We start from the raw sequence: 25,070 nt of genomic DNA, 5'->3' as shown, positions 1-25,070 counted from the left end.
AAGAGATCTCCACCATTTTGTGCACCTCACACCTTTATATCTGCGGTCTGTCATGCAGGATTCAGGGCTTAAACTGTCTGTAGCAAAGCTTTAAACTTTAGTCTGGTCCATACTATGTCGTGTTGGAATATTCGTGCGTGGATGATATTAAGCAGACGCATAAAATTTTTTGTATCGTTCTGAGGGTATTAATTTGTTGTTGAAATTATTACCCTCAGAATTTGTTCTGGAATTTCAAAGCTCTAGGTGATAAAGAATTCGATTTCAGTATATAATAGTGGAAACATTCTTTGGCTTCGAACTTACTTAAAGAAATCGTAAAAAAATATCATTTAAAGGTTTCTTTTATTAAAATAATGTACACATAAAACTTCTAAGTTGTTAACATTTTGATTGGTGAGAGAGTTATCTGCACCGAAAATAGCATAATAAACATCAGAATATATAAATGTAAACATTATTATTACTAATAAATAAATTTGTTTTGTAGTCATCGTTGAACCACTTTGCTGGTGGATGTTTAATCAAACAAGTACAACCTTGTATTCATTTATCTAGCAACGGCAGTATTCAATTCCGCTTTCGTCATCCTGCGCAACAATCGCAACAATCTTGCAAACATCTCCACTCAATAACAATTAGTATCGCACATTAAAGACATTGCTTGATTCAAATATTTTCAAAATATTTATCTCATGTACACAGCATAGTTCATTGTTCAAACACCTATTCATTGGGTTGTTCAAATCATGATGAATAGTTAGTTCCTCAGCTTCGTTTGCTGGTATATTACTCTTTAAGACACATATGATATTTGGTAAGAAATTATTTAACAACTGACACTAAACGACGCATTGGACATTAACTACAAGAACTAAGAACGTATTTAAAAAGAAGTAAAAAGTTTGCTGCCTGAGTACAACGTACGAATGTACGAAGCATCTATCGAACTTTGAGAGTTCGACCAATGTCTCTGCGATGAATGGAGTCTTTATAGTGAAATGGGCCAGGAAGACTTGATGTTTAAAAAATAAAATGAAAATTAAGAGGTAATTTACACTACTGAAGTTTATGATATTCAGGAAGGGGCGATGAAAGAGTTCAATTGTGTAATGCACTACTGAAATTTGTGATCTTCAGGAAGGAGCGATGAAAAAGTCCGATTGTGTAATGCACTACCGAAGTTTGTGATCTTCAGGAAAGAGCGATGAAAAAGTCCGATTGTGTAATGCACTACCGAAGTTTGTGATAACCAAGAAGGAGCGATGAAAAAGTCCGATTGTGTAATGCAGTGTGAAAACTTCCACTGCCAACGGTGGGCAGAAAGTTCGTCTTTCAACACAGTCATAATTTGACTAGCTTTGTGCTTGAGATCTCTTAATAAACAAGTCAAAGTCAACGTTTAGCTATAACATCGGGAGCCGACAAAGTGGATGCGGCGCTTTGTGCTCTCATTGAGTCTTTGTCACCTGTTTCGATACTAGCCTGCGTCTTCATAGTTTCTATTTCTGGATTGTTACGAGCTGCGTAATTCCTAACAGCGGGTGGGCGGTAACCACCTCGACCATAGGGAGCATCTTCATATGGACTCCTAAATGTTGCTAAAGGTACACCCTTTTCTGATGTGGGCGCTGTCTTGGCTGAGGCAAGTGGTCCTCTAGGTCCATCAGGAGTGACTCTAGCCATTCCGAATTTAGGGAGGCCAATCTCTCCCGGTGAACGAGAGAAAGCAGACCTCGGAACACCAGCTTCCAATGGGCCCCTTAGCCAATTCGATTTATCTATTGGTCCAGGCGTGTCTTTTTCTGGCTTCATAGAAGTTTCTGGTTTCTCTGGGTATTTGAAACCAGTGTAAGGAGCTGGTCCAGAAGCTGGTTTAGTAGAACTAGGACGACTATCTGGCGGCCAACGTCCATAACTACTACCACCTTTACTGTCTAGAGTAGATCTGCTAGATCCTAAAGGTTGCTTTTGCATTCGTTCTAAAGTTGGTTCATTTTTAGCAGGATTGGCAACAACTTTTCCGCCAACGATTCTATATGTTGGCGGTGGTGGAGAGACGTCACGGCGATCTTTCATATGTTGTGGCACTGGTGGTGGAGCTGGTGGTACAATTACGTCACTCTCAAGGCTTTCGAAACTCTCGCTAATGTAGGGATATGGTGGTTGCTGGTAAGCGGCAGCTCTAGGCTTTTTGGGTATAGTTTCTCCACCTGTTAATAATAAGAAAAAAGTACTTAAAAATTAATAACAAATAATGGATGTCTTATGAAATTTACTTAAGTGATACCCGAACTTATGGTTTCCATATCGTCAATGTTCAAAAGCTTGTTTCTCTTATTCTATCAACTAATTTGTTGAATGTTTGATTGTGATTACTGGCTATATTAAGATATTGAAAATTAAATAACATTATGCCAATTCCCTTAATTATAATAATTATAATGTGAAATAAATTAAGAGAATTTGCATATTTTATCGAATTTCATGAAAAGAACTGAACTGAATGTAAAACTACTGGTTCTAGACAAAAATGCAAATCTTGTACATCAAATAAGTAAGCGTACACGTGTGTCTAGGCGGAGCCAGTTGAGAAACAGGCTTTAGAAGTGTGCGTAAGTTAAGTCGCATTTCGCTTGTTAGCACACCTCGGAAAATTTCTTTGTGTTATTTAGCAGCAATAGGTTAAATTCAAATTGCAAGAGTAAAAATGAATAAGCACCAGCGTTTAGATGATGGAATGAGGTGGCGAATTGTGGGGAGGCTAGAAGCAGGCCAATCTCTGGTCCAGATTTGCAGAGAGTTAAATTTAACGCCTAACGTCATGTGCAACAGTTCCAGGATACCGGTTCCGTCGAGAGAAAGCCTAGGCAAGGTCGTCCAAGAGCCACGGTGGCCAGAGAAGATCACCATTTGTCCATTATAGTGAGGCGTAACAGAGGGGCTACAGCTTCTCAGCTCTCTCGTGACTTGCATGCAGACACAGGAACCAGTGTATCAAGAGTGATTGCTTCCAAACGACTTCACGAGAGAGGGTTGTTTGTAAGAAGACCAGCTGTTTGCGTCCCGGTCGCTTCTACGAACAGGAAAGCCCGTCAGCATGATGCAGAGAGCATTGAGATTAAAGTATGGATCAATGGATTCTCTTCCCTGATGAGTCCCGGTTCAGTCTACGCATCAATTCTCGCTGTACGTTCATATGGAGAGAACCAGGGACCCGATACCTACCCTCCAATGTCCGCGAAATCGACCATTATGGAGGAGCAGGTTTAATGGTCTGGGCAGGCATTATGCCGGATGGCCACACACCTTTTCATGTCTTTGAAAGAGACTCTGTGAGTGGTGTGAGGTATTGGGAGGAGATCTTGGAGTGCAGAAATAATCTCGCTGTTGTTCCAGCAAAGATCTTATTTTTTTACTTTAACGAGTGTCTGTTAGCTAATGCGCAGATTATCTATGTAGTTTGCAGATTACTTAGGGAATTTGGGAAATGAAATAGCCTTTTTGGCATTTTACCGTATCACCTAGCAGTTATCTAGATAATTTGTAGTATAAATGATTTCTACGCTGTAGCGGTAAATTAAAAATTGCTTCATAACACGGTAGAAAATGTTAAATAATATATAATATAATATTTCTAACCATTGGGGTGTTTGAAAACACTTAGATCCACTTCCGGGACGTAACAACCATCAGACGACTCTTCATCATCGGCGAAGTCCCTGATGGCTCTACCCCCTGGTCCAGCTTGTTCGAAGTTGGCAACAGAAGCAGTGGCGGCTGGTGGTGGCATTCTCTTTTGCACGTCACTGATTCTGTCGGGGGTGGAATGACCTCGGAGGTTGCGGTCAATTGTGGCTTCAACGGATGCTTCTTTCGATCGCCTTTGCTTGTATTCTCGTTCTCGTACCTGCCTTTCTTTTATTTTGTTATAGCAGGAAATGGAAATCGAGGCACACATAGCAATAACCAACGAAAAAAACACCACCAATATGATGATCATGTGCTCTGAGGTTAGCACCATAGCAGCTCCCATGGCTGTAAAATTCAAGGTATACAAAAATTATAATGTTATAAGATAACGTTCTCAGTACAAATGCAAACAAAAACCAATCCCGAACTCCTTTCATACATTTCATAAGTTATTAAGTAGTTCTAGTATGTTGAAGTGAGTTTCTAGTGAGTTTATTTATAGATATATTGTTAAGAAAGAACATGGTTGCTATACTAAGAAAGAACTAGTTTTTTTTGGCAGTCCTGATTTAAATTCTTTTTTGTTTTTGTTTATTGCTATTTGTTCTTGTTGCTAGGAGTGGTGTATAGTACACACGTTCTTCTTCTTTCTTATGCCTGTTAAGGCAGAGGGGCGCAATTGTTCTTTTTTTTCCAGTGGCGCCATCTATGGCCAAGAATTCGACTTCTGCCGCACCCATACGTCATACCCGTTTATAGGGTGGACCCATTCATACATCTATTCATTCATCCACAGATCGTAATTTTGACCTGAATCAGAGAACGATCAATCTCCAATTCAGTACCCCCAGAGTTTTTGTTTTGTTATGGGAACATGGAGGACTTTGCGACTCGACAGATTTAACGTGCATCAGTCACCATTTACTACACAGAGAATCTTCGAACAGCGGGGTTCGAACCCATGAACTCTCGAGCATGGGCCCAGCGCCCTACCGACCAGGCTATTTTGGCCCAGTACTTACGTTGGTGTTAGCATTTAGTTAGAATAGCGATATAAAGTTTATTTCGCAAATCATCATTTGGATTTACATTTCGCAGTTAGTACATTGCTGACAAGGTAATAAGTGCTGTATAACGATTTTTATTCGAATATTAAGATTTTATTACTTTCATCTCACATATTTACAACTTATAATAATTATTAATAGAACTACACTTTCTATCCTTACTATTTACTGTCTTTTCATTATTCACTGTAAACACAGTGAACACGTTGAGCCAAATGGCCTTTCTGAGAATGCAATACAAAACAGAACGGACACATAAAGCAGTGATGCGCTGTTTTGTTTAAAAATTATATCAAGTTAACGACCAATTCGATTCAGGTCGCTGAGCCTTAATTTAATATAACCAAACATTTATTCAAATGTAACTAAAAATTTAAAAAAAAAATTATGTATTAACGTTATATTAATTTCATGGGTACAAAAAGGAATTTTTAAAATTTTATATATTTCTAATTATATATCTGCTATGTTGTAAGATTATCATATATTATGTATCATTTAGTAATACTCTCTCTGGGTATTAATCTTGTGATGAGTCAAAAGTAGTCACAAAAATGAAGTATTTCATTACGGTATGTATTCTTTAATTTTTTTTTTATAAAAAATAATTTTTTTAATATGATATTACAATACGATAATTGTAATTATTGATATTGAAGCTAAAAGGAGAAGAGTATGCAGTTAGGGCATTAAAAAAATATGAAATATGAAAAGTTCCTTTTCTTCTCGAACTGTTAATTAACCTTATATTTTAATTAATTTTAAAGTAATATCGAATTAATTCATCAAGATTTAGTTAATTAAAAATATCTCCCAAATCTTTCATTTTTTTATTTTATAACCGTCGTTGAACAGTCGATCCAATTTTATGGGTTTACGCCTACTAATGTTCAGCTCCGTAGCCTTGTAATTTTGAACCCAATCCAGAAGACAATGTAATCCTGGATCGAGTATTGAAGAAATTTGCCTTCGTGGAGGACTTTTAGATGGAGCTAACCCGCATTTGTACATAAAGAGGAAGACCACGAGAACCTCCCACGGTTAGCCTGACGGCAAGGGGACTCTAACCCATGATCCGTCTACCACTGAGATTATTTCACGTTAGTACTGTGGTCGGTGCAAAGCCGGATGCGGAATTCGTATCGACTGGGATTTGAACCCGGTTCGTCGTATTGGAAGGCGAACGCTCTATCCCCTGAGACATTGCGGCCCCCCTCCTAAATATTAAGAAATTCCTCCTTAAATGATCAAAAGTCAGTTTTTATCCCTTCTGCTAAGTTAAATGAATTTACGCATTGAATGGAAAATAGCGCCAGTGTTAATAGCCTCGTGTGTTGTCTTCAGTTTTTTATCCCTTCTGCTAAGTTAAATTAATTTACGCATTGAATGGAAAATAGGGCCAGTGTTATTCCTAGAAGTCTTCAGTTTTTTATCCTTTCAGAAGTTAAATGAATTTACGCATTGAATGGAAAATAGTGCCAGTGTTAATCCTCGTGTGTTGTTTTCAGTTTTTTATCCCTTCTGCTAAGTTAAATTAATTTACGCATTGAATGGAAAATAGGGCCAGTGTTATTCCTAGTAGTCTTCAGTTTTTTATCCTTTCAGAAGTTAAATGAATTTACGCATTGAATGGAAAATGGTGCCAGTGTTAATCCTCGTGTGTTGTCTTCAGTTTTTTATCCACTGGTATTTTTCTCATATTTTCTTAACACTAGATTGCCCAAGGAAGTCATTTTGACTGCTTTTTAATTTCAATCTGCTAAGTTAAATGATTTACTCATTGAATGGTAAATAGCTAAGGAGAAATTGTAAGTTGTCTTCAATTTCTTATCTCTTCAGCTAAGTTAAATGGATTTACGCATTGAATGGTAACTAGGGCAAGTAATATTGTAAGTTGTCTTCAAGAGATAAGAATCTCTTCATCAAGTTAAATTTATTAACTTTTTGAATGTTAACTAGGGTTTGCAATATTGTTAACAGTACAAGTACAATAACAACAGAGGATGGCATGTTTTTTTATTGAATTGTTATAAGCATGTGCGTCGGCTTATGCGTTAAATAAGTCGGAAATTGTAACTTGGGAAGTCTTAAAATGAATTTTGAACTGCTACATGTGCTGAGCTTTATACGGTTCTCAATCCATTAGCTTTGGTTACTGTACTTTAAATGTACACCCTTGTGCAAATTAATTGAAACAAACTTTTTTTTTCGTGTTTTTTAAAGAAGATATTTTGAGGTTGTTTCGGTTGCAATGGGGTTGGACCTTTGCAGCCTATTGACGGTATGATGTGTTCTGAGCAGTACATTACTATTCTGGGTAAAAAAGTTGTTCCAGAGTTGAAGAAACGATACCCTGATGGAACAGGGATTTTTCAACAGGATTTAGCTCCTTGCCATTCGTCCAAAATTGTAAAGAAATTCATGTCTGAGAATCAAATTGAGACATTGGAATGGTCAGAGAACTCTCCGGATATCAACCCAATTGAGAATCTCTGGGCCATATGCAAGAATCGCCTATTAAATATGGACTGTACAACTATGGAGAAGCTAATCACGGCGTTAGTTCATGTGTGGTACAAGGACACAAATATTATAAATGACTGTAAAAAATTAGTGGAATCCATGCCGAATCGTGTCCAAATGTTAATAAAGTGTCGTGGAGATTATATTATGTACTAAAAATTTTTGAGTTTGTATAAATTTAAATAAAATAGCATTTTCTCCTAGTTTTCTGAATTTATTGAGTTTGTTTCAATTAATTTGCACAAGGGTGTATCTAATACAAACTTGTCCTTAAGGTTCCGAAGATACGGGTTAAAAAAAAGTCCACTAACCTTTATCACAGTTTTCTTCATCGTATCTATATTTGCAGTCATTCTGTCCATCGCACCTTAATGACAGATCAATGCAGGTCTGATCACCACAATTAAATTCTGTGTTGGCATCACAGTCATCTACAAGAGAAAATAATTGTGTATTTCGACCTCACTGGAACAAAAGAAAGCTGTTGTGCAAATTGTTTAGTTAGATTTTGTGGACTGATGTTGAAGCGATTTTAAAATTAAAACGAAGAAATATAATCAAACTAAGAAAATTGTTAGACACTACTGATAACATAAATTTTCTATCCAGTAATGCTTATTTATAGAACAGCTGCCAGCTTTCCTGGTTTGCCGGGAGGATTTAGAGAATAATCTAAAATTATACCATAATTCTGAAATTATAAAATAATTCTAAAATTACACATTAAATATTTCATACCATTTTTCGGCGCGAAGGTGCTTCAAAATTTTACCTACCTAAAAAATTGGTCATAGAGCTTAGAAATTTTGTGTCAATAATTATAAGTACACTCGATGAGAAATGATTACTTGAATAGTGGAATAATGACAATAGCTCACCATGGATGTTTATAAATTGATGAAGTTATTGCGAAGATTTATTAAAGGTTTAACCTATAGAAGTTTACCTCCCTGTCCTTTCATCTTCCCTAGCTTCTTGTATCCACCCTGCTGAAACTGTAGTCGATTATGTTCCCATGCAACTGATTTGTACTGATAAACTACTACTAATGACGCATAATTGATGTTCGGGAAACTATACCTATATCACTTCAATGAGCCCAGAACGGACTGCAACGGGAATGCTTCAGTTTTTACTGTAAAAATATTGTAAATCAAAAAATAATAATAATAAGGAGTTTTGAATTTTACTTTTAGAAAAGAAAATTTGCATGGTTTGTTTAAGAGACAAAAACTATTAAAATATTAGTGGTTTGCATTGTTTTCCAAAATAAGTTGGACAATTTTTATCCCTCCGCTCCTGAAAGGGTTAAAGTATTTTTCTCAACAGCCATTTTTTTGGTCAATGGGATCCTGGAGGTTCAGGCTTCACTACTTCGTGACAGACGGCATCATAGTGGCAATGTGATCAGTATTGCACACTTACCGCCTTTACTTCACAGACAAGTTGGCACCTTCCAATCCAAAGCTGGGTGAACTTCCCTGGGATAGAACCCCGTACTTTATAACGACAGTTTTGTCCCGACTTAGCGTAGTTGGGGCCTGGGGCAAAAAATTCTTTGGGGGTCCTCTCTACTTCATTACTTCAGTTATAAAGAACCGAACTTTATGGAGGTATTTAAATTTTTACCTTATTATACATATATAACAAGAAAATTGACTAAAACCTAAAATAGCCATGAAGTCCCCTTTTCCCCCTCCAACGGTCAGACGAAATATTGCTCTGTCCATTTTATTGATTTTCTGACAATTCTATGTCTATCATGCCGAATAAAGTTTTCTGATTGTAAACTTTGTCATCTAGCTGTAAAAAATTTATACCCTTGCTGACTGTCCGCGCATGCGCGTACTGTTACGAGCGCTTTTGCAGAGCAGATGATGTTTTCATGTTTAAGAGAACGGCAGCTTTCTCTTTGCGGGAATTTTCCCCAATATCTACCTTTACCTTTTCTATGTCATCTTTGTGTCTAAATAAACTAATAAAAAGACACATGGTCCGTCATTTATTTACAGTTTAATTTACGAATAACTTTCATCATCTCTCGATATCTCTAATATCTTAAACACTGACACTAGGGCGGAATTTAGCGAAATTCTTGCAATTATGATGGCTCAATTAAGCCAATCAGAAGCCTGCATTTTTGTAAATATATTGCATTTTGCGATATGAGAAAATAAAGGCTTTTGATTGGCCAAATTTGTCCACCGTAATTGCGAAAATTTAACTGAATTCCGCTCTAGAAAGTCATGGATTTACAAAATATAGATTTTTTGTGTTCATACGATAGATTAATAAAGGAGCTAACATAAAACTGACGGAATTTACACTGTACTGATTTTTTGCTTAAAAAAGTTCATTAAAGAAGTAAACCTAAAATAAACTTTCTATTCGATTTGGGAGCCCCCTCTGATGTGGGGCCCTGGGCGACTGCCCAACACCTCCTAGAATAAGGAAGGCCTCAGCACGGATCAAATTAGTAGTCCGATGTGACGAAGTTAACTGCGCAGTTGATGAAAAATAAGAAATATGTCATTACGTTCGGGGTACTAAGCTGCGCAGTGGTTGAAAATACGAAATATGTCATTACGTTTGGACTACTAAAGAATATTTATGGTAACCCGTGTATCTTAGTCAGGATCTGTGTTTAATTACAGAAAAAATACTCTTACCATTCTTAATTAGAGGTGAGAGCTCTCTGTAAGTCGTGAAATGAACTTTGAAATCTGTATTGTTGAATGCTCTGTGACTTGTGAATAGCCGAATATGTGTTATGTTGCCCTTCGTCTTTAGAGGTTCGGCCGTTGTACCGCAGAAAGTGATCATCACATTGTCAGGATTTGGTCCGCCTTCAAATATTTGCACAAAGTTTTCATCACAGTTATTGGGCATTTCAAGGTTAAAGGAAGTGAAGTGCACGTATATCTAAGAACGAATATAAAAAAAAAGGTTATGAGAGATTGAACATCTTAAGAATGTAAAATTGAATAAATCAAAGAATGAAAAATCAAAGATTACGTAAAAATGAATAATTTGATCAAAGTTAAACAGAAATGTGTGAACATTGTAAACTTGAATAATTCAAAGTATGAAAATGTCAAACATTTTGATTAGGTAAAAAAGAACAATTTGATCAATGTCAAACAGAAATGTGTGAACAATGTAAAATTGAATAATTCAAGGTATGAAAATGTCAAACATTTTGATTACGTAAAAATTAATAATTTGAACAATGTTAAACAGAAATATGTGAACATTGTGAAATTAAATAATTCAAAGTATGAAAATGTCAAACATTTTGATTACGTAAAAATGAACAATTTGATCAATGCTATACAGAAATGTGTGAACATTGTAAAATTGAATAATTCAAAGCATGAAAATGTCAAACATTTTGGTTGCGAGAAAATTAATAATTTGAGCAATGTTAAACATAAATGTATGAAAATTGTAAAATTGAATAATTCGAAGTATGAAAATGTCAAACATTTTGGTTGCGAAAAAATTAATAATTTGAGCAATGTTAAACAGAAATGTGTGAACATTGTAAAATTGAATAATTCAAAGTATGAAAATGTCAAACATTTTGATTACGTAAGAATTAATAATTTGAGCAATGTTAAACAGAAATGTATGAACATTGTAAAATTGAATATTTCAAAGTTTGAAAATGTTAAACATTTTGTTTACGTAAAAATTAAATAATTCGAGCAATGTTAAACAGAAATGTGTGAACATTGTGAAATTAAATAATTCAAAGTATGAAAATGTCAAACATTTTGATTACGCAAAAATGAATAATTTGATCAATGTTAAACAGAAATGTGTGAACATTGTAAAATTGAATAATTCAAAGTATGAAAATGTCAAACATTTTGATAACGTAAAAGTTAATAATTTGAGCATTGTTAAACAGAAATGTGTGAACAATGTAAAATTGAATAATTCAAAGTATGAAAATGTCAAACATTTTGATTACGTAAAAATTAATAATTTGAGCATTGTTAAACAGAAATATGTGAACATTGTAAAATTGAATAATTCAAAGTATGAAAATGTCAAACATTTCATTGCGTAAAAATTAATAATTTGATCAAAGTTAAACAGAAATGTGTGAACATTTGAAAATTGAATTAATGAAAATTGAATTAATTGAATTAATTCTTTTAATAATGTGTGATTGAATAATTTGAACAATTGAAAATTAAATTAAGTGAATTATGTAAAATGGATTTATAAAAACAACGTAAATTTGAGTAATTTTAATAATTAGTAAACAATTTTAAATTTTTAATGATTTTATAAAATTAGAAATGCTATAAAATTATCTTGAAAGCTTCTTTTTTTTATTTACAATAACTTTATTTAGTTAAATTTCTATACGTAACAATAGATGGCAGTCATGTCGTTTATAAAGCAAGCAAAGAAGAATCACACATTTTAACAGATTTGCTGGATTTTGGAATATTAACTTCTCTTTTGTTTTGGTAGGGTAGAAAGTTTGTTACTCTTCGTTAAAAGTTCAGAATTTGAATATTGGACAAAAATTATTTAGTATGCTATTTTTCTAAAAATTAAAGTTCTCTGAGAATTTTAAGAGTATTTAGAACTTTTTAGTGTTCATATTTGCCGATATATTTTGTTTTCAAAAGTAGGGAATGAAAAAAAAAGAAATATGCCAATTTTTAATACAAATAAAAAGTGCACAGGCTTTTATTGTGTTTTATTTTTCAGGTACGTAACAACACGCCCTAGAGATTACATAACATGTACACATAACATCTTCTAAGAAATTTATCGAGTATTTTAAATGCATTTTTGAATTAATCTAACATCGTAGTGGTTTAAATAATTATAGATCTATTTTTAATGTATTAATCGTCGATGGCAGTCTTATAAATCACTTATATGCAAGGTCCTGTAAATTGCTTTAAATGTATATATCTATAAAAATGTATATATCTATGACTTTTTTTATTTTTTTGAATTTTCATAGCATAATTAAAATTAATTTTCAAAGCATTTTAATGCCCTGAAATTTTGAGTCATTTCTTAAACAAGAAAGATAAAAAAAGTTTAAAAAATATTGTTTTAATTATGATACATTTAGCAAAGGGAGCGAGATACTTTGGAAATCTATGTTTAGATATGAATACAAACAGCTGCCATTTTTGATAGTAAAGCGGTAGTTACAAAAAAAAAAAAAAAAAAAAAAAAAAAAAAAAAAAAAAAAAAAAAAATTCACCTTGATTTTCATCTTTGTAGGTTTCGATTTCCAAACTGAAGAATCTTCCGGAAGAATTTTCCTAATTAATGCCTAAGGCACCATTTATGCTTTAATATATTTTAACTAATGGTTTATCAAATGTGATTAACCCCTTACCGATCAATTTTCAAGAAAACGGTCATAAAAGTGTCTATTTTGCCAAATACACTTATTTGATTAGTGCTGACATCTAGTTCAAAATAAACTAACTATCTACAATTACTTTAAAAATATCTTGGTACTGCCATCTGGTGTGTAAAATGAGAAATAAAACGTTTTCTGGGCAAAAGAAATGAATTAGTTTCATTCTTATTGGAGCGTTACTACTGAACACTCCAGCCTTGAAATTTCACGGGAGCGAGAAATAGAGGGCGAAATCTCACCCCGTCATTTTCACGGGAAGGGGTTAAATATGATTTTGACTACTACTACAAATTAAACAAGTTAAACTACTCCTGACTATCATATTTTCTTAATTTTAAGTGGTAGTGAAAGTAAATTATCAATGCCCGGACAGCAAAAAGTTGTCTATGCATGAAAAAATGGTCGAACATATTGTTAATGCCATTTCTTTACGTTACCTACTATTTTAGCTTTGAAAAAAAGCATCGTGCTTTGATTTCGTATCCAAAGGTTTATATTATAATATATTGCTCTTTGTACAACTATCTTGCTACCTAGTTTACAAAATAATTTCTAATAATGGTACACTTTTGTTAACGCTCTTCTCTTTTTTGAAAAAAAAAAAAGGAAACTTTTATTTAAAATGACACTTCACACAAATGGGTTAAAACAAATATTTTCATACAGTTTTCAATTTGTGTGTTATTTATTTAATACTAGGAAAAATCTTTCAGAAAAAGAGTTTGCAGTTATAAATGTAGAAAAAAAAACGCGCTTAAGGTATAAACCTTCATACGTTCTTAAAGGCTCAAACTATTTATTAATTGATTTATAAGTACTTTTAATAGTTAACTAACAAAGTAGAAACGTATACGGTTTTCATTTAAAAAAGATCATTTATCGATAGAAAGAAAAATCGAAGTATAAAAAAATATTTGTGTTAGAAAACAATAGATAAGAAAATTCTTTAATTCTTTTTTTCTAAACTTCAATTCTAGAACGAACGTTTTAAAAAAAAGTTGATTAACTTCTAACTTTCATCTTCGAAAAGTAGTTTTAAAAACCCACTGCTTGGAATTCTCGATTACCACCCTACTTCAGCTTATAAAGCAGGTAATAAATCATTGTCGAAAAGTGAGTTCGAGTTTATTCTGTTGATTTGATTGATGGTTCGTAAATATGAAAGATTCAAATTGGAACTGGTAATACAAAGTAGTTACTGAAAATATTTGAGTTCAACTCCGCTCAAAGTGTCAATATTTTAAACAAATTACTAGATCTGGAATGCTACTTTTGTGCTGAGTTAGATAACGTCAATATTTGACTTCCGAAAATTTAGAGGCACAGTTTGAAATTTATTTTGACATTTTACATCGTTTTATGATATTTATGTTTAACACATTGTTTTTATTAGTTGGAAGTTTGATGGAAGGGAATTCTAATACATATAATGAAACTTCGATTATTTGTGGGGAAATACCTATATTTTATCTACATAGCTATATTTCATCCCAATATCTATATTTTATTTTTTTATGCTAAACTAATTTAACTGTTTAACTGCTTTTATTCGGCATATTCAGTGCTTAAAATAAAAATGGAACATTTAAAGAACTTTTGATCTATTGATTGAATTTTCACGTACTAGTATGAATTCCATGAATTGAATTAAGATACTAAACTATTTGAGCTGGCGATCTTTGAAGTTACGAAATCAGACACAAAAATGCTCCCTCTCTCTCTCTCTTTTTAATAAAGAAGAATCACACATTTTAACATCAAGCAAAGAAGAATCACACATTTTAACAGATTTGCTGGATTTTGGAATATTAACTTCTCTTTTGTTTTGGTAGGGTAGAAAGTTTGTTACTCTTCGTTAAAAATTCAGAATTTGAATATTGGACAAAAATTATTTAGTATGCTATTTTTTATGCTAAACTAATTTAACTGTTTAACTGCTTTTATTCGGCATATTCAGTGCTTAAAATAAAAATGGAACATTTAAAGAACTTTTGATCTATTGATTGAATTTTCACGTACTAGTATGAATTCCATGAATTGAATTAAGATACTAAACTATTTGAGCTGGCGATCTTTGAAGTTACGAAATCAGACACAAAAATGCTCTCTCTCTCTCTTTTTAATAAACTTACTTTTATTTTGACAGATTTGGATTCTTGGCCCAATATGAGGTGTAGGCCCAATTTGGGAAATATGGTCCAAATCTATTAGACAGGATATCAACGGAATATTTGTGTATCATGAATCCAAACTAGTTGGAACAAAGTATGTTCATTCCAACTAAGTACATTTTTGGGTCTGATTCTGTTGCATGAAATATCGTCTGCAGAAATTAATTAGCATATTTAAATTTAGTCCCTTAAAACATTAAGATTGCACCTTAGCGAGAAACTCATAGATCAAGAGTAATAAATTTATTAAGGTGTTAGCTTTTTATTTGAGTGCACTGTACTTGAAATTAATGTTTTTTTTTTCTTCATTCAAAAATAGCTGATTTGATTACTACTTTACCATGCATTTTTCTTAAAGGAAGGCTTAAAACAACGAGGCGAATGATGGCTAATAAAGGAACTGAAAGCAATCAGACATGGAATATTCAAATACTTTGAAGGAGGACAGACAAGAAATATGCTAAGACATGGCAGGAGGTCAGACATGGAGTATTCAAAGACCTGGAAGGAGATCAGACTCTGAATATGCGAAGGATGGTTAATAAAGGAACTGAAAGTAATCAGACATGGAATATTCAAAGACCGGGAAGGAGATCAGACGGTGAATATGAGAAGACATCAGACATGGAATATGCAAAGACATGGAGGGAGGCAAAACATCTGGTTACAAATAGAGTGAGACGGAGAGCAATAGTAGAGTCCCTATGCTCCAATTCTGAGTGAAGAGGAACATGTGTAGATGGTAGTAACTATGCTTTTCGTATCGAATGCTTGCAATGGTAATAGCAACGAGGCAAAGGATGGTTAATAAAGGAACTGAAAGTAATCAGACATGGAATATTCAAAGATTTTGAAGGAGGTCAGACACGAAATATGCTAAAACATGGCAGGAGGTCAGACATGGAATATTCAAAGACCTGGAAGGAGATTAGACGCTGAATATGCGAAGACGTCAGACGTGGAATATGCAAAGACATAGAAGGAGGCAAAACAGCTGGTTACAAATAGAGTAAGACGGAGAGCAATAGTAGAGTCCCTGTCCTCTAATTCTGAGTGAAGAGGAACGTGTGTAGGTGGTAGTAACTATGCTTTTCGTATCGAATTCAAAACTGATGCAAGAATGTTAGATCAGATAAGATCGAAACGTCAATGCTCTTGGCTGGAATGAGTTTTCCTACTCAATATGTTTTCTATTAGTTTCTCTAATGCTAGTTTACATATTTGTTTCGATTCCTTAAGCTTATAAGGTTATATGATGAAAACCAAGTATTTCTTTTATTTGGAATATGTATAATAACCATAATATAATACTATAGTGCTTCTTTATTAATTACTCGAGGGAAAAAAAAAACGATTGTTAAAGAAAGGAATGTGATCCCATTTAAACAAATAACATTTTCACGGGAAATTTTTTGCGTCTAAAAGGGTTCACAAATTGTTTTTATTAGAAGAAAATAGTTTATGAGTGTTAGTTAGTGTTAAATTCGTTATTTTTTTATATTTTATTTTTATCTTTTATCAAAGATTACCTATTCTTGTTCTTTAACTTTGAATGTATTCTATTCAATTAACGTTTCTCATCAATCAATTTTCCTCAAATAAATTACATTATTTTTTTCCCCATCTCCTTACCTGAGTTAAATAATGAATTGCATTATCAGATGTACTCTGGTCATAATTTGATTGTCAATAGTTGTTCTTTTTTGGTAATTAAATTCGTTCTCAATATGTTAGAAAACAAATTCCTAACTAAAAAGGAACTAAACTTTTAGCCTGTATTACCAGTTTTTGTGTTCTGTAATTTCCTTATTAATGGTTATGAGATAGTTCGAACATTTAGTACTTTTTTCAGTAAAAGATTTTTTTTGTTGCTTTGAAAAGATGGTTTTTGTTTACAAGTACGCTTTTAAAGATAAAGATAAGTGACAAAAATAACACAAAAAAACAAACAAACAAAAAACAAACAGAACTAAAACAAACAGTTAATACATAAGTTCATAGTAGATTATGTATTGAAAAATCTTGCATCTTAACAAATATAGGCGTTAAACAAAATCATGCATACAATACTTAACTAATTCTATTCTAACTACCTTTCTTTTATCTTCTAATGTTTAAAAATTTCAAAATGTTAAAATTTTAGGTCATTTTGAAAGATCATGGTCAGAGCTTTTATAAATGGTGCCTTTCTTAGTCATGTAAAATTTTTTATCAACTAAAATGGGCACAAGAAGTTTAACACTTATTAACACTCTAGATCTAAAAATAACCGTCTTATTAATATTACGCGATTAAAGTTCTTTTTACGAGCCTTCCATGGCCAAGCAATATTGCCGTTCCGCCAAACGTTTTCTAATACGAAAATAGCGGGTTCGAATCTTGCCTTAACCGTAGATGCATCTTTGTGTTGCATTTCTCTAACTTATTTTTATCTGTTTAGAGCTTACAAATCCTTTTATAGGAGCTTTTTTTTTAACTTAAAAAAGGTAACCATCGTAATTAACACTCGTTATGAGTTACACCTGTATACGTTAAAGTTACTCTTGAAAAAGTCCCGCAGTGGACTGATCGTTAAGACACGCTTCCCAGTAGATCACCGGCTGTGGTGTCAGTGTGCGGGTGGGTGACCACTTGGATTAGTCTGCGTAGGGACCGAGGGTGTGCGGCATTGGTCCTCGCTAAACTGTTCTACCGTGAAGTGCTCGACTTCGCGTGCAGGTCGTTGGGCTACCGAAGCGGGGTGCCATCCCCTCTGCAGAGGATCAAATTTGTGATGGCTTGTCTTCGGATCATCCTCAGGGATGTTCCCCAGACAGTCGCCAATTGCCCATTGTGCAGCTCTAGTGCGATGTAAATTAACTACAACAACTACTCTTGAAAAAAGGTAGAAAAAAAATTTCTTACTACCAGTTTTTCTTAAAATTTTTTCGTTGGGTTAAGTAGCAGCAGCTATATTACATGGAACAGAATAATTTTCTCAACCATGTCTCTTTTGAACAATTTTCTGATGACCCAATTTTAGGTTTGCTACTATCCATGTCGAACTCCTCAGCCTCGTAGCTTTGCACCCAACACGTAAGACAAGAGAACTTCTAAATCAAGCATTCAGACAAACAAGCCTTCGTGGAAGACTTTTTGCTGGAACTAAAGCGCATTTGAATTACACGGAGAAGAAAACCACGAAGAACTTCCCACATTTAATACGACTGGATTCTAACCCAGAATCTGTCTACTACTAAGGATATTTCACGTCAGCATTGTGATCAGCTCGAGCTGGGTGCACAATTCGTATCCACCAGCCATCGCTGGGGTTCGAACCTAGATCTATTCATCATGGCTATCGCCTGAACAATTAAAAATTGTGGCTTAGCTTTATGTTGTTCCTAACAATTTTTATAAATCTTACTGAGTTCGATTGGTTATCGATTTGAGTTTCAAGCAAGATTTAAAAGTAATATTTTCGACAAATCAATTCTCGCTCTTTGATGGTGAAAGTTTTATTCATTCTGTAAAATATTTTCCAGTGTATTCAAAGTGACAATTTTACTGATTTCTCATTTCTTAGAACTTTTAATCTAGAATTTAAGGACTTATCTTTCATTGATGTTAGGGATTTAATTTCCCTACATGCGGCCGCCTCTTCTCTGCTGCTTTTATAATGAAATCCCTGTTTCCGATGAGTGTTCTTTACTCAAGTTGTCGCTTTCGGAATTTTAAGGAGTCATCCCCTGGTATGGGGATTAATCGACAAGTGGAATTAATTTACGTCAGGAAATTTAGGAAAAGTTTGAAAGTTGAATCTTAAAAGTTTCATAAAACTACATGAAACAACTGGAAATCAATTTTAGGATTATAAGGCTAATATTCTTTACGTAATATTTTCAGAAAAGTTGAGAGTTTTGTAGATACAATACGAAATTCAAAACAGTTAAAGAGATTTAAGTTTTTTTAATTTTGTAGAAAAAAATTAAAAAAGCAATTGTATAATAATAAAAAAATAGCATAAAATTTATGAAAATCTCGCATTAACTACTACTTCAATTAAAAAAAATTCAAACAGGAGACTTTTAAATCAATAAGCGGAAATTTAATTAATGCTATGCTTGTTATTCTGATTTTTAGAGATAGTTTGAAAGTAATATGTTAAAAGTTTCACTAAGAAATCAATCAATTATGAAACAAGAAGAAATCAATCTTACAATTATTACTTGAAACATTGATATTAAATTGCGATTTGTAAGTATAATGAAAATTTTTCAACAGTTGGAATTAGAGTATTTTATAATTCCGATACCAAAAACACACATAAAGAAGGAATTGGGTTCTTGCAACTCGAGAAAATGTGAAGTGATTATACCTAAGCCTAACCGTGTAATTTAAATCTGATACCTGTAAGCTTTGTCACGCGTGTGTGTTGACCCTGATAGGCTTCTGAATCGACAAATGCCACGATTTACATACGATGAGTCATTTTCAGATATCCAGTTGTGTAATAATGGAAGAAATGAGAAGAAATGGTCCACACAGAAAAAAATGGTTTAATTCATAATTTGACGAATTCTACTCGCAGAATTTCAAATATAAATAATAATTTTTTCACTACATTTATTTCAACATTTCTGATTGTATAGCGAATTTTTACTTATAAATTATAAAAGAAGCATAGTTTGTCACGTCACAGACTGCATTTTTTTTTGCGAATTATGAAATAAATAAATGTTCATTTTGCGTAGAATTATACTATTTTGTAATTTTCTTTTTAAAAATAAAACAATGAGTAAAAATTCCCTTTAGAATCCAAAAAATACTTGAATAGATATTAAAAAAGAAGATCGAACTTAAAAAAGAACAAAAAACCAACTCGTTAGCAAACGTTATTATTAAATATCGTCTGCAATTCAATTGATGAACAGCTTTTGTAAAACTATTGATACTCAACCAGCATTTTATAAGAATTTCGATGCATTAGAACATGTTATTCCTGTTTAATGAGATAAACGTAATTTGCAAGCTCATTAGTGTGAATAATGACGAAGCTTCCTTTGCACAAACAACGGCGATCATTAAAATTAACGCTCGCCTCAGCAAGATATCACGTGATCCATGTTTTGAGGAACCACAAAAGGAATTCTATTCTTTACAAAAAAAGAGATGTAACATTTTGGTTTCCATTTCACTTAGTTCCGCTTTCTAGCCGAATTTTAAATTCACATTTCTTAAAGTGATTATTTTACCCAGGCAAATGCTCTTTTTATACTTAAGCATTTTTTTACACATCACCTGCTTCAATAATTGTATTCAATTTAATTTTATATCATTCAGCTTAAAAATTCATAAATTTAAGTTTCCTTATCCTTTTTAATTAATCTAGTGGGATGAAAACACCATATTTATTTGTTTTTAAAACTTATTATTTTTTTTCCGAATAAGTTAAGCAAAGATGCCATTGTATTTTAATGTATGATTCTGAGTTTAGTAAATTTGATTTTGTCGACCACATCATTTGTTTTTGTCGTTAATTAAAACTTTCATATGAAGTGCCGATATGTTCCAGCATGTCTCGTATGGTCCTTAAAAAAATTAAAAAAGTGATGGTAATATTCTAAATAAAGGAATTATAAATTTCTTTTTATTAGCATTCACTTTAAAATTTAAAAAAAAAAAAACTTATGCAGGTGATTTTGCTACTATATTTATTTGAAAATTAACTATATTTATTTGAAAATTAACATAGTGGTGTGGGATGCAAAATAATTAAATAATTCCACAAGGTGCTGATAGGTAGTCTGAGGTATCTGGTACCAAGCGCTCACCAACTGGTCCTGCAATTCCCTCACATTGAGAGGGCGTAGCGTGGCAGCACGAATTTGGTTTTCCAAGTTAGACAACAAATGCTCTTCAGGTGAATTTGGGGGTAGAGACATGACTTGAAAGTCACTGGAATGTTCCTCGAACCAATCCATGACGATTCGACCCTTATGACATGGTGCATTATCCTGTTGGTAAACACCATCCCCCGCAGGAGAAACTGTTGCCATGAATGGGTGAACCTGGTCTGCAAATATCTTCAAGTAGCTTACAGACGTCAGGGATTGTTCTATGAAGATTATGGGTCCTAATGTGCCCCATGAAANATATATATATATATATATATATATCATCTCACATTTTGAGCAAGGTTTTAAATAAAAAGTTTAACGACGTGCTGCCTAATAGCTAATATTTTCTATACTGATTTTCCATTTCAAATTTAATGGATTTGCAAGATAGGATTTGAGAAATACGAGCAACACTAATAAATCTTACTTTCTTTGTAGGGTCCGTTTCAATTGTCCACATGCATTCTATGTTGTCATCTTTTTTGTATTTAGAATATAAATGATTGATTTCTTCTTTCAAGATAATCCCAGATGGTCCGCTTTTTCTAAACGAGCATTCTGGCAAACAAGAAAAAAAAATATAAGCATGAGAAGTACAATATCTTTATAAATGAATAAAAATACACAGCACATAAATATACTGAAAGGTACATTAAAATTTTTCTTTCAATATGAGTGCAATCAGTTGTATTGTAAGTTTTAATCATTAACGTTCAATATTTCTGAAGCATTTCCTTGATTTCGATATTTAACAATTTTTTAATTTTTTAATGTATTACTATTTTTTAAATATTTTTTTAAATTGTTTCTTCTTGGGAATACAAAGAATTTAAAGTGGTTTATTTGTCGTATAGATGCACTTATAAAAATAGAACTAGCACTGGGAAATCTCAGTACTATATGTTTCTCTCTCTCTCTCGTATGCCTGTCAAGGCAGAGGGGTGAGATTGTTCTTGTTTTCCAGTGGCGCCATCTATGGCCAAGAATTCGACTTCTGCCGCACCATAAGTCAAGCCCGTTTATAGGGCGGACCCATTCATACATCCATTCATTCTCCCACAGATCTTAATTTTGACCTAAATCAGAGAACGATCAATCTCCAATCCAGTACCCCCAGAGGTTTGATTTGTTATGGGAACATGGAGGACTTTGCGACTCGACAGATTTAACGTGTATTAGTCACCATTTTACTACTCGAAGAGTCTTCGGCCGGCGGGGTTCGAACTCACGAACATGGGCCCAGCTCTCTACCGACCAGGCTATACCGGACTATATGCTTCTCAAAACGAAATTAGCGCAAAATGTTTGGATGTTTGTATTTGCTTCGATTTTCTCAAAATAAAGCTGAGGTTAAACAAGAAAAGCATTGGTTGTTAATTAGAACTTCCAGAAAGTGTACAGTGAGCCCCTCCCCCCCCCAAAAAATGGGCTGTCTTGAATAACTTTTGATCTAATGATAGGATTTTCACGTCCTAGGACTTAATCTTAATGGCTCGAGGGGGTGAACTCAAATATGCTACTTATAAGTGCAGACGATATTTAGAGTTACGAGATCAGACACAAAAACGCACTATCTCTGAATAAACTTAAAATTTTTTCGACGAATTCGGATTTCTGACTGCCAAAATATTGCGGTAGCTGCAATCTGGGAAATATGGTCCCAATAGTTTGGCCAAGAGAGTGCTCCAAAATCTGGACCCCTTAATATTAATTTTACTTTCTGCGTATTTCGCTATATCTCAAGAACTTTTAATTGAATTGAAAATTTTTTATATGCAATTATAAAATTCGTTTATCATTATAATTCCCCCCCCCCCCAAATAATTTTTAGTAAATATTTATCGTTTTTTTATCATTTTATTTAAGTATGGTTGTAAAAATTTTGTATAGAAAGGTATAAGAGGTTTTTGGATCATTTTAAAAAATACAATTTCACATGGCAAAATGCAAAATTTGAGTGAAATCGGTCGAATAGTTCCTGTATAATCGAACTTTAAGTATCAGACTTTGTTGAAACTTCATTTCTCATGAACTATTATGTAACTTAATAATGTTATAATGTTTCGATATAACTGAATAATGCTTTTTTAGAGTCCCGTTTAAGGGTCACTCTAAATTCTATTTCATTGCAATAAAATTCTATTCTAATTCTAATTCATTGCATTACTCTATATTCTATTTCATTGCAATAAAAATCTTTTAGTTGTGCCTTGTTTTTGCAAAAAAGAGAGTTTTAATATCTGTAATATTTGATAATTTATCATAGAAAGTAGTTTAACTTATTTATCAATTTAGACAAAGCCTCACTTTTCATAACAGCAAAAAATTTTAATGTTTATTTTATTTAGGAGTCAAATATTTTTCATGAATTAAGTACTTTGTTGTTTTTAAATTCGTAGGTTATATTTTTCTCAATTAGCTGGTAATATAAGGTTTATCTTTAGTTCAATTTCTGTTCGTGAGTAAATAGCAAAGGAATACAATAGTTGAGCGACGCTGTAAATTTGGTGTCCAGTTTACCTTAACTTCACGAGAAATGACCACATAAACACGAGAAATGTTGGCCACTTTTCATAAATACGTATTGACATATCAGGTATCGTAGGGTCATTAAAAGTTTTGAAAAAAAAATTGGTTTCTTTAATAGTTTACATTTCGTTTGGCTTCGTAATTTCAAGATGAAAACTAATAAAAAGTTTTTATTGCAATATTGAAAGCATTACTTTAATTTTCCTAAGGACTGTACGAATTCTGCATATTACCGGATAATATGTAGAATATCGAATATGCTAAATATCAAATAAATATAATTCAGAATCGGAAGATTAATAAATAATAAGTCCGGAATCAGAAGATACCTACTAGATGGAATTTTACTTATTAATCGTTTCTAAAGACCCAGAATTTTAAGAATATCTTAGCTGTGGAGAAGAATAAAGAATCACAACTTAAAAATGATGATTGGAGAAGATGAGTAAGGTGTGCAGTGGCTCCACGAAGCACGAGCAATTTTTAAAACCCTTTGTGCTTTTCCGAAACTTCAATCTATACATTAGAATTCGTTTATTAGATTCTTTTTATTAATTTTCCAAGATAAAATTCATACTTTACAACTTATACACTGTCTATTATTAAGTATTGGGACACCTATGCAAATGACTATATCTGCGGTGCTGAGATGCGTCACGCCCTCCGCCGGTATATATCGTGTAGGGAACAACATCGGCATTAGTTCAAGACTGCACTATTTTGCACTCCCATGCCAACTGCACTATTTTGGATGACAATGTGCTTCCTAATTTGTGGCAGTTTTGCGGGGTGGACCCCTGTTACTTCCAGGACGACAATGCCAGCTGTCATGTTGTGAGGGTTACCAAGGCTTGGTATGGTGCCAATGGTGTTAATTGAATGTACTGTCCTGCCCAAATCTGATCGCTATCGAAAACCTCCTAGAGGAGTTGGATCGCTGAATTAAGGGGTGCACTAAACGTCCAAAATCGGTGAAGGAGCTTACATGTCTTCTCCAAGCCGAGTGGAAGAAAATGCCGTCACACAAGGACTCGTGGAAAGTATGCCCCAGAGGGTTCACGCTGTAATTGCCTCTCGTGGAGGATCTACCAATTATTGATTATGAATAAAGTTTGTTTTTCTTTTCAATCACACGTGTCCAAATACTTATTGGTAGATAGTGTGGTAGACTTTTCATGGTTAACTACATAAAATGTGTTATTTTGTCGTATTTTTTTAAAAAATTTCATTTTTCCTTTCCAACAAGGCAAACTTTCCTCTACATAAGATGACCACTCGAAGTCAAACAGTTTCGTTTAACGTGTTGTTCTCAATATTTCTCTATCTTTAGCGCAAAATGTACTGAGTGCAGGCATGAGAATTTAAAATATGCATAAACATTTCTTGTATGTCCTTTCTTAGTATTTTTTATTTCGATTTTAAAGAAACTATGGCCAACTATCCTTGTATTACACTTAAACACTTTAGAGGGTGCTCCACTAAACTATTTCTGTGAATACAGAATAATTGATTTCATAAAATTCTAACATAGTTAGGTCTTTAAAAAATGTATAATGTGCATAGATATATATATATTGATATATTTACCTCTTTCGCTTTCTATGTCACCTTCACCTGCAATTAAATGTAAAATCATGATGATTTATATGATATGCATGTAAATTTGAAACAGGCACAAGCAGTAAAATAAAAATATAAATTAAGATTAAAAGAAAATTTAATCCCACATACTACTAGCTTTCAAAATATTATTATGTAGTATATTTTCCTAAAATAAGCATTTATTTTCTTCTTGAAAAGA

General features: G+C 33.2%; 1 protein-coding gene across 3 annotated transcripts in view; it reads right to left on the bottom strand.

Annotated features, from left to right (window-relative positions):
- Positions 1–326: 326 nt before the first annotated feature.
- The window catches only part of LOC107451674 (uncharacterized), a 274,776-nt gene continuing 250,032 nt past the window's right edge, over positions 327–25,070 (bottom strand). For all 3 annotated transcript variants that reach the window (XM_043047279.2, XM_071179441.1, XM_071179440.1), the window contains exons 5-10: positions 24,857–24,883; positions 21,168–21,298; positions 9,953–10,205; positions 7,595–7,714; positions 3,643–4,038; positions 327–2,213 (exon numbers count right to left, since the gene is read on the bottom strand). In XM_043047279.2, the coding sequence (XP_042903213.1) occupies positions 1,396–2,213; positions 3,643–4,038; positions 7,595–7,714; positions 9,953–10,205; positions 21,168–21,298; positions 24,857–24,883 (1,745 nt within the window). In that variant the 3' untranslated portion in view covers positions 327–1,395. The remainder of the gene's footprint in view (positions 2,214–3,642; positions 4,039–7,594; positions 7,715–9,952; positions 10,206–21,167; positions 21,299–24,856; positions 24,884–25,070) is intronic.

Source organism: Parasteatoda tepidariorum, chromosome 4, assembly GCF_043381705.1.
Source record: "Parasteatoda tepidariorum isolate YZ-2023 chromosome 4, CAS_Ptep_4.0, whole genome shotgun sequence".
NCBI lineage: Eukaryota > Metazoa > Arthropoda > Arachnida > Araneae > Theridiidae > Parasteatoda > Parasteatoda tepidariorum.
This window is presented reverse-complemented; position numbering and strand designations above follow the sequence as displayed.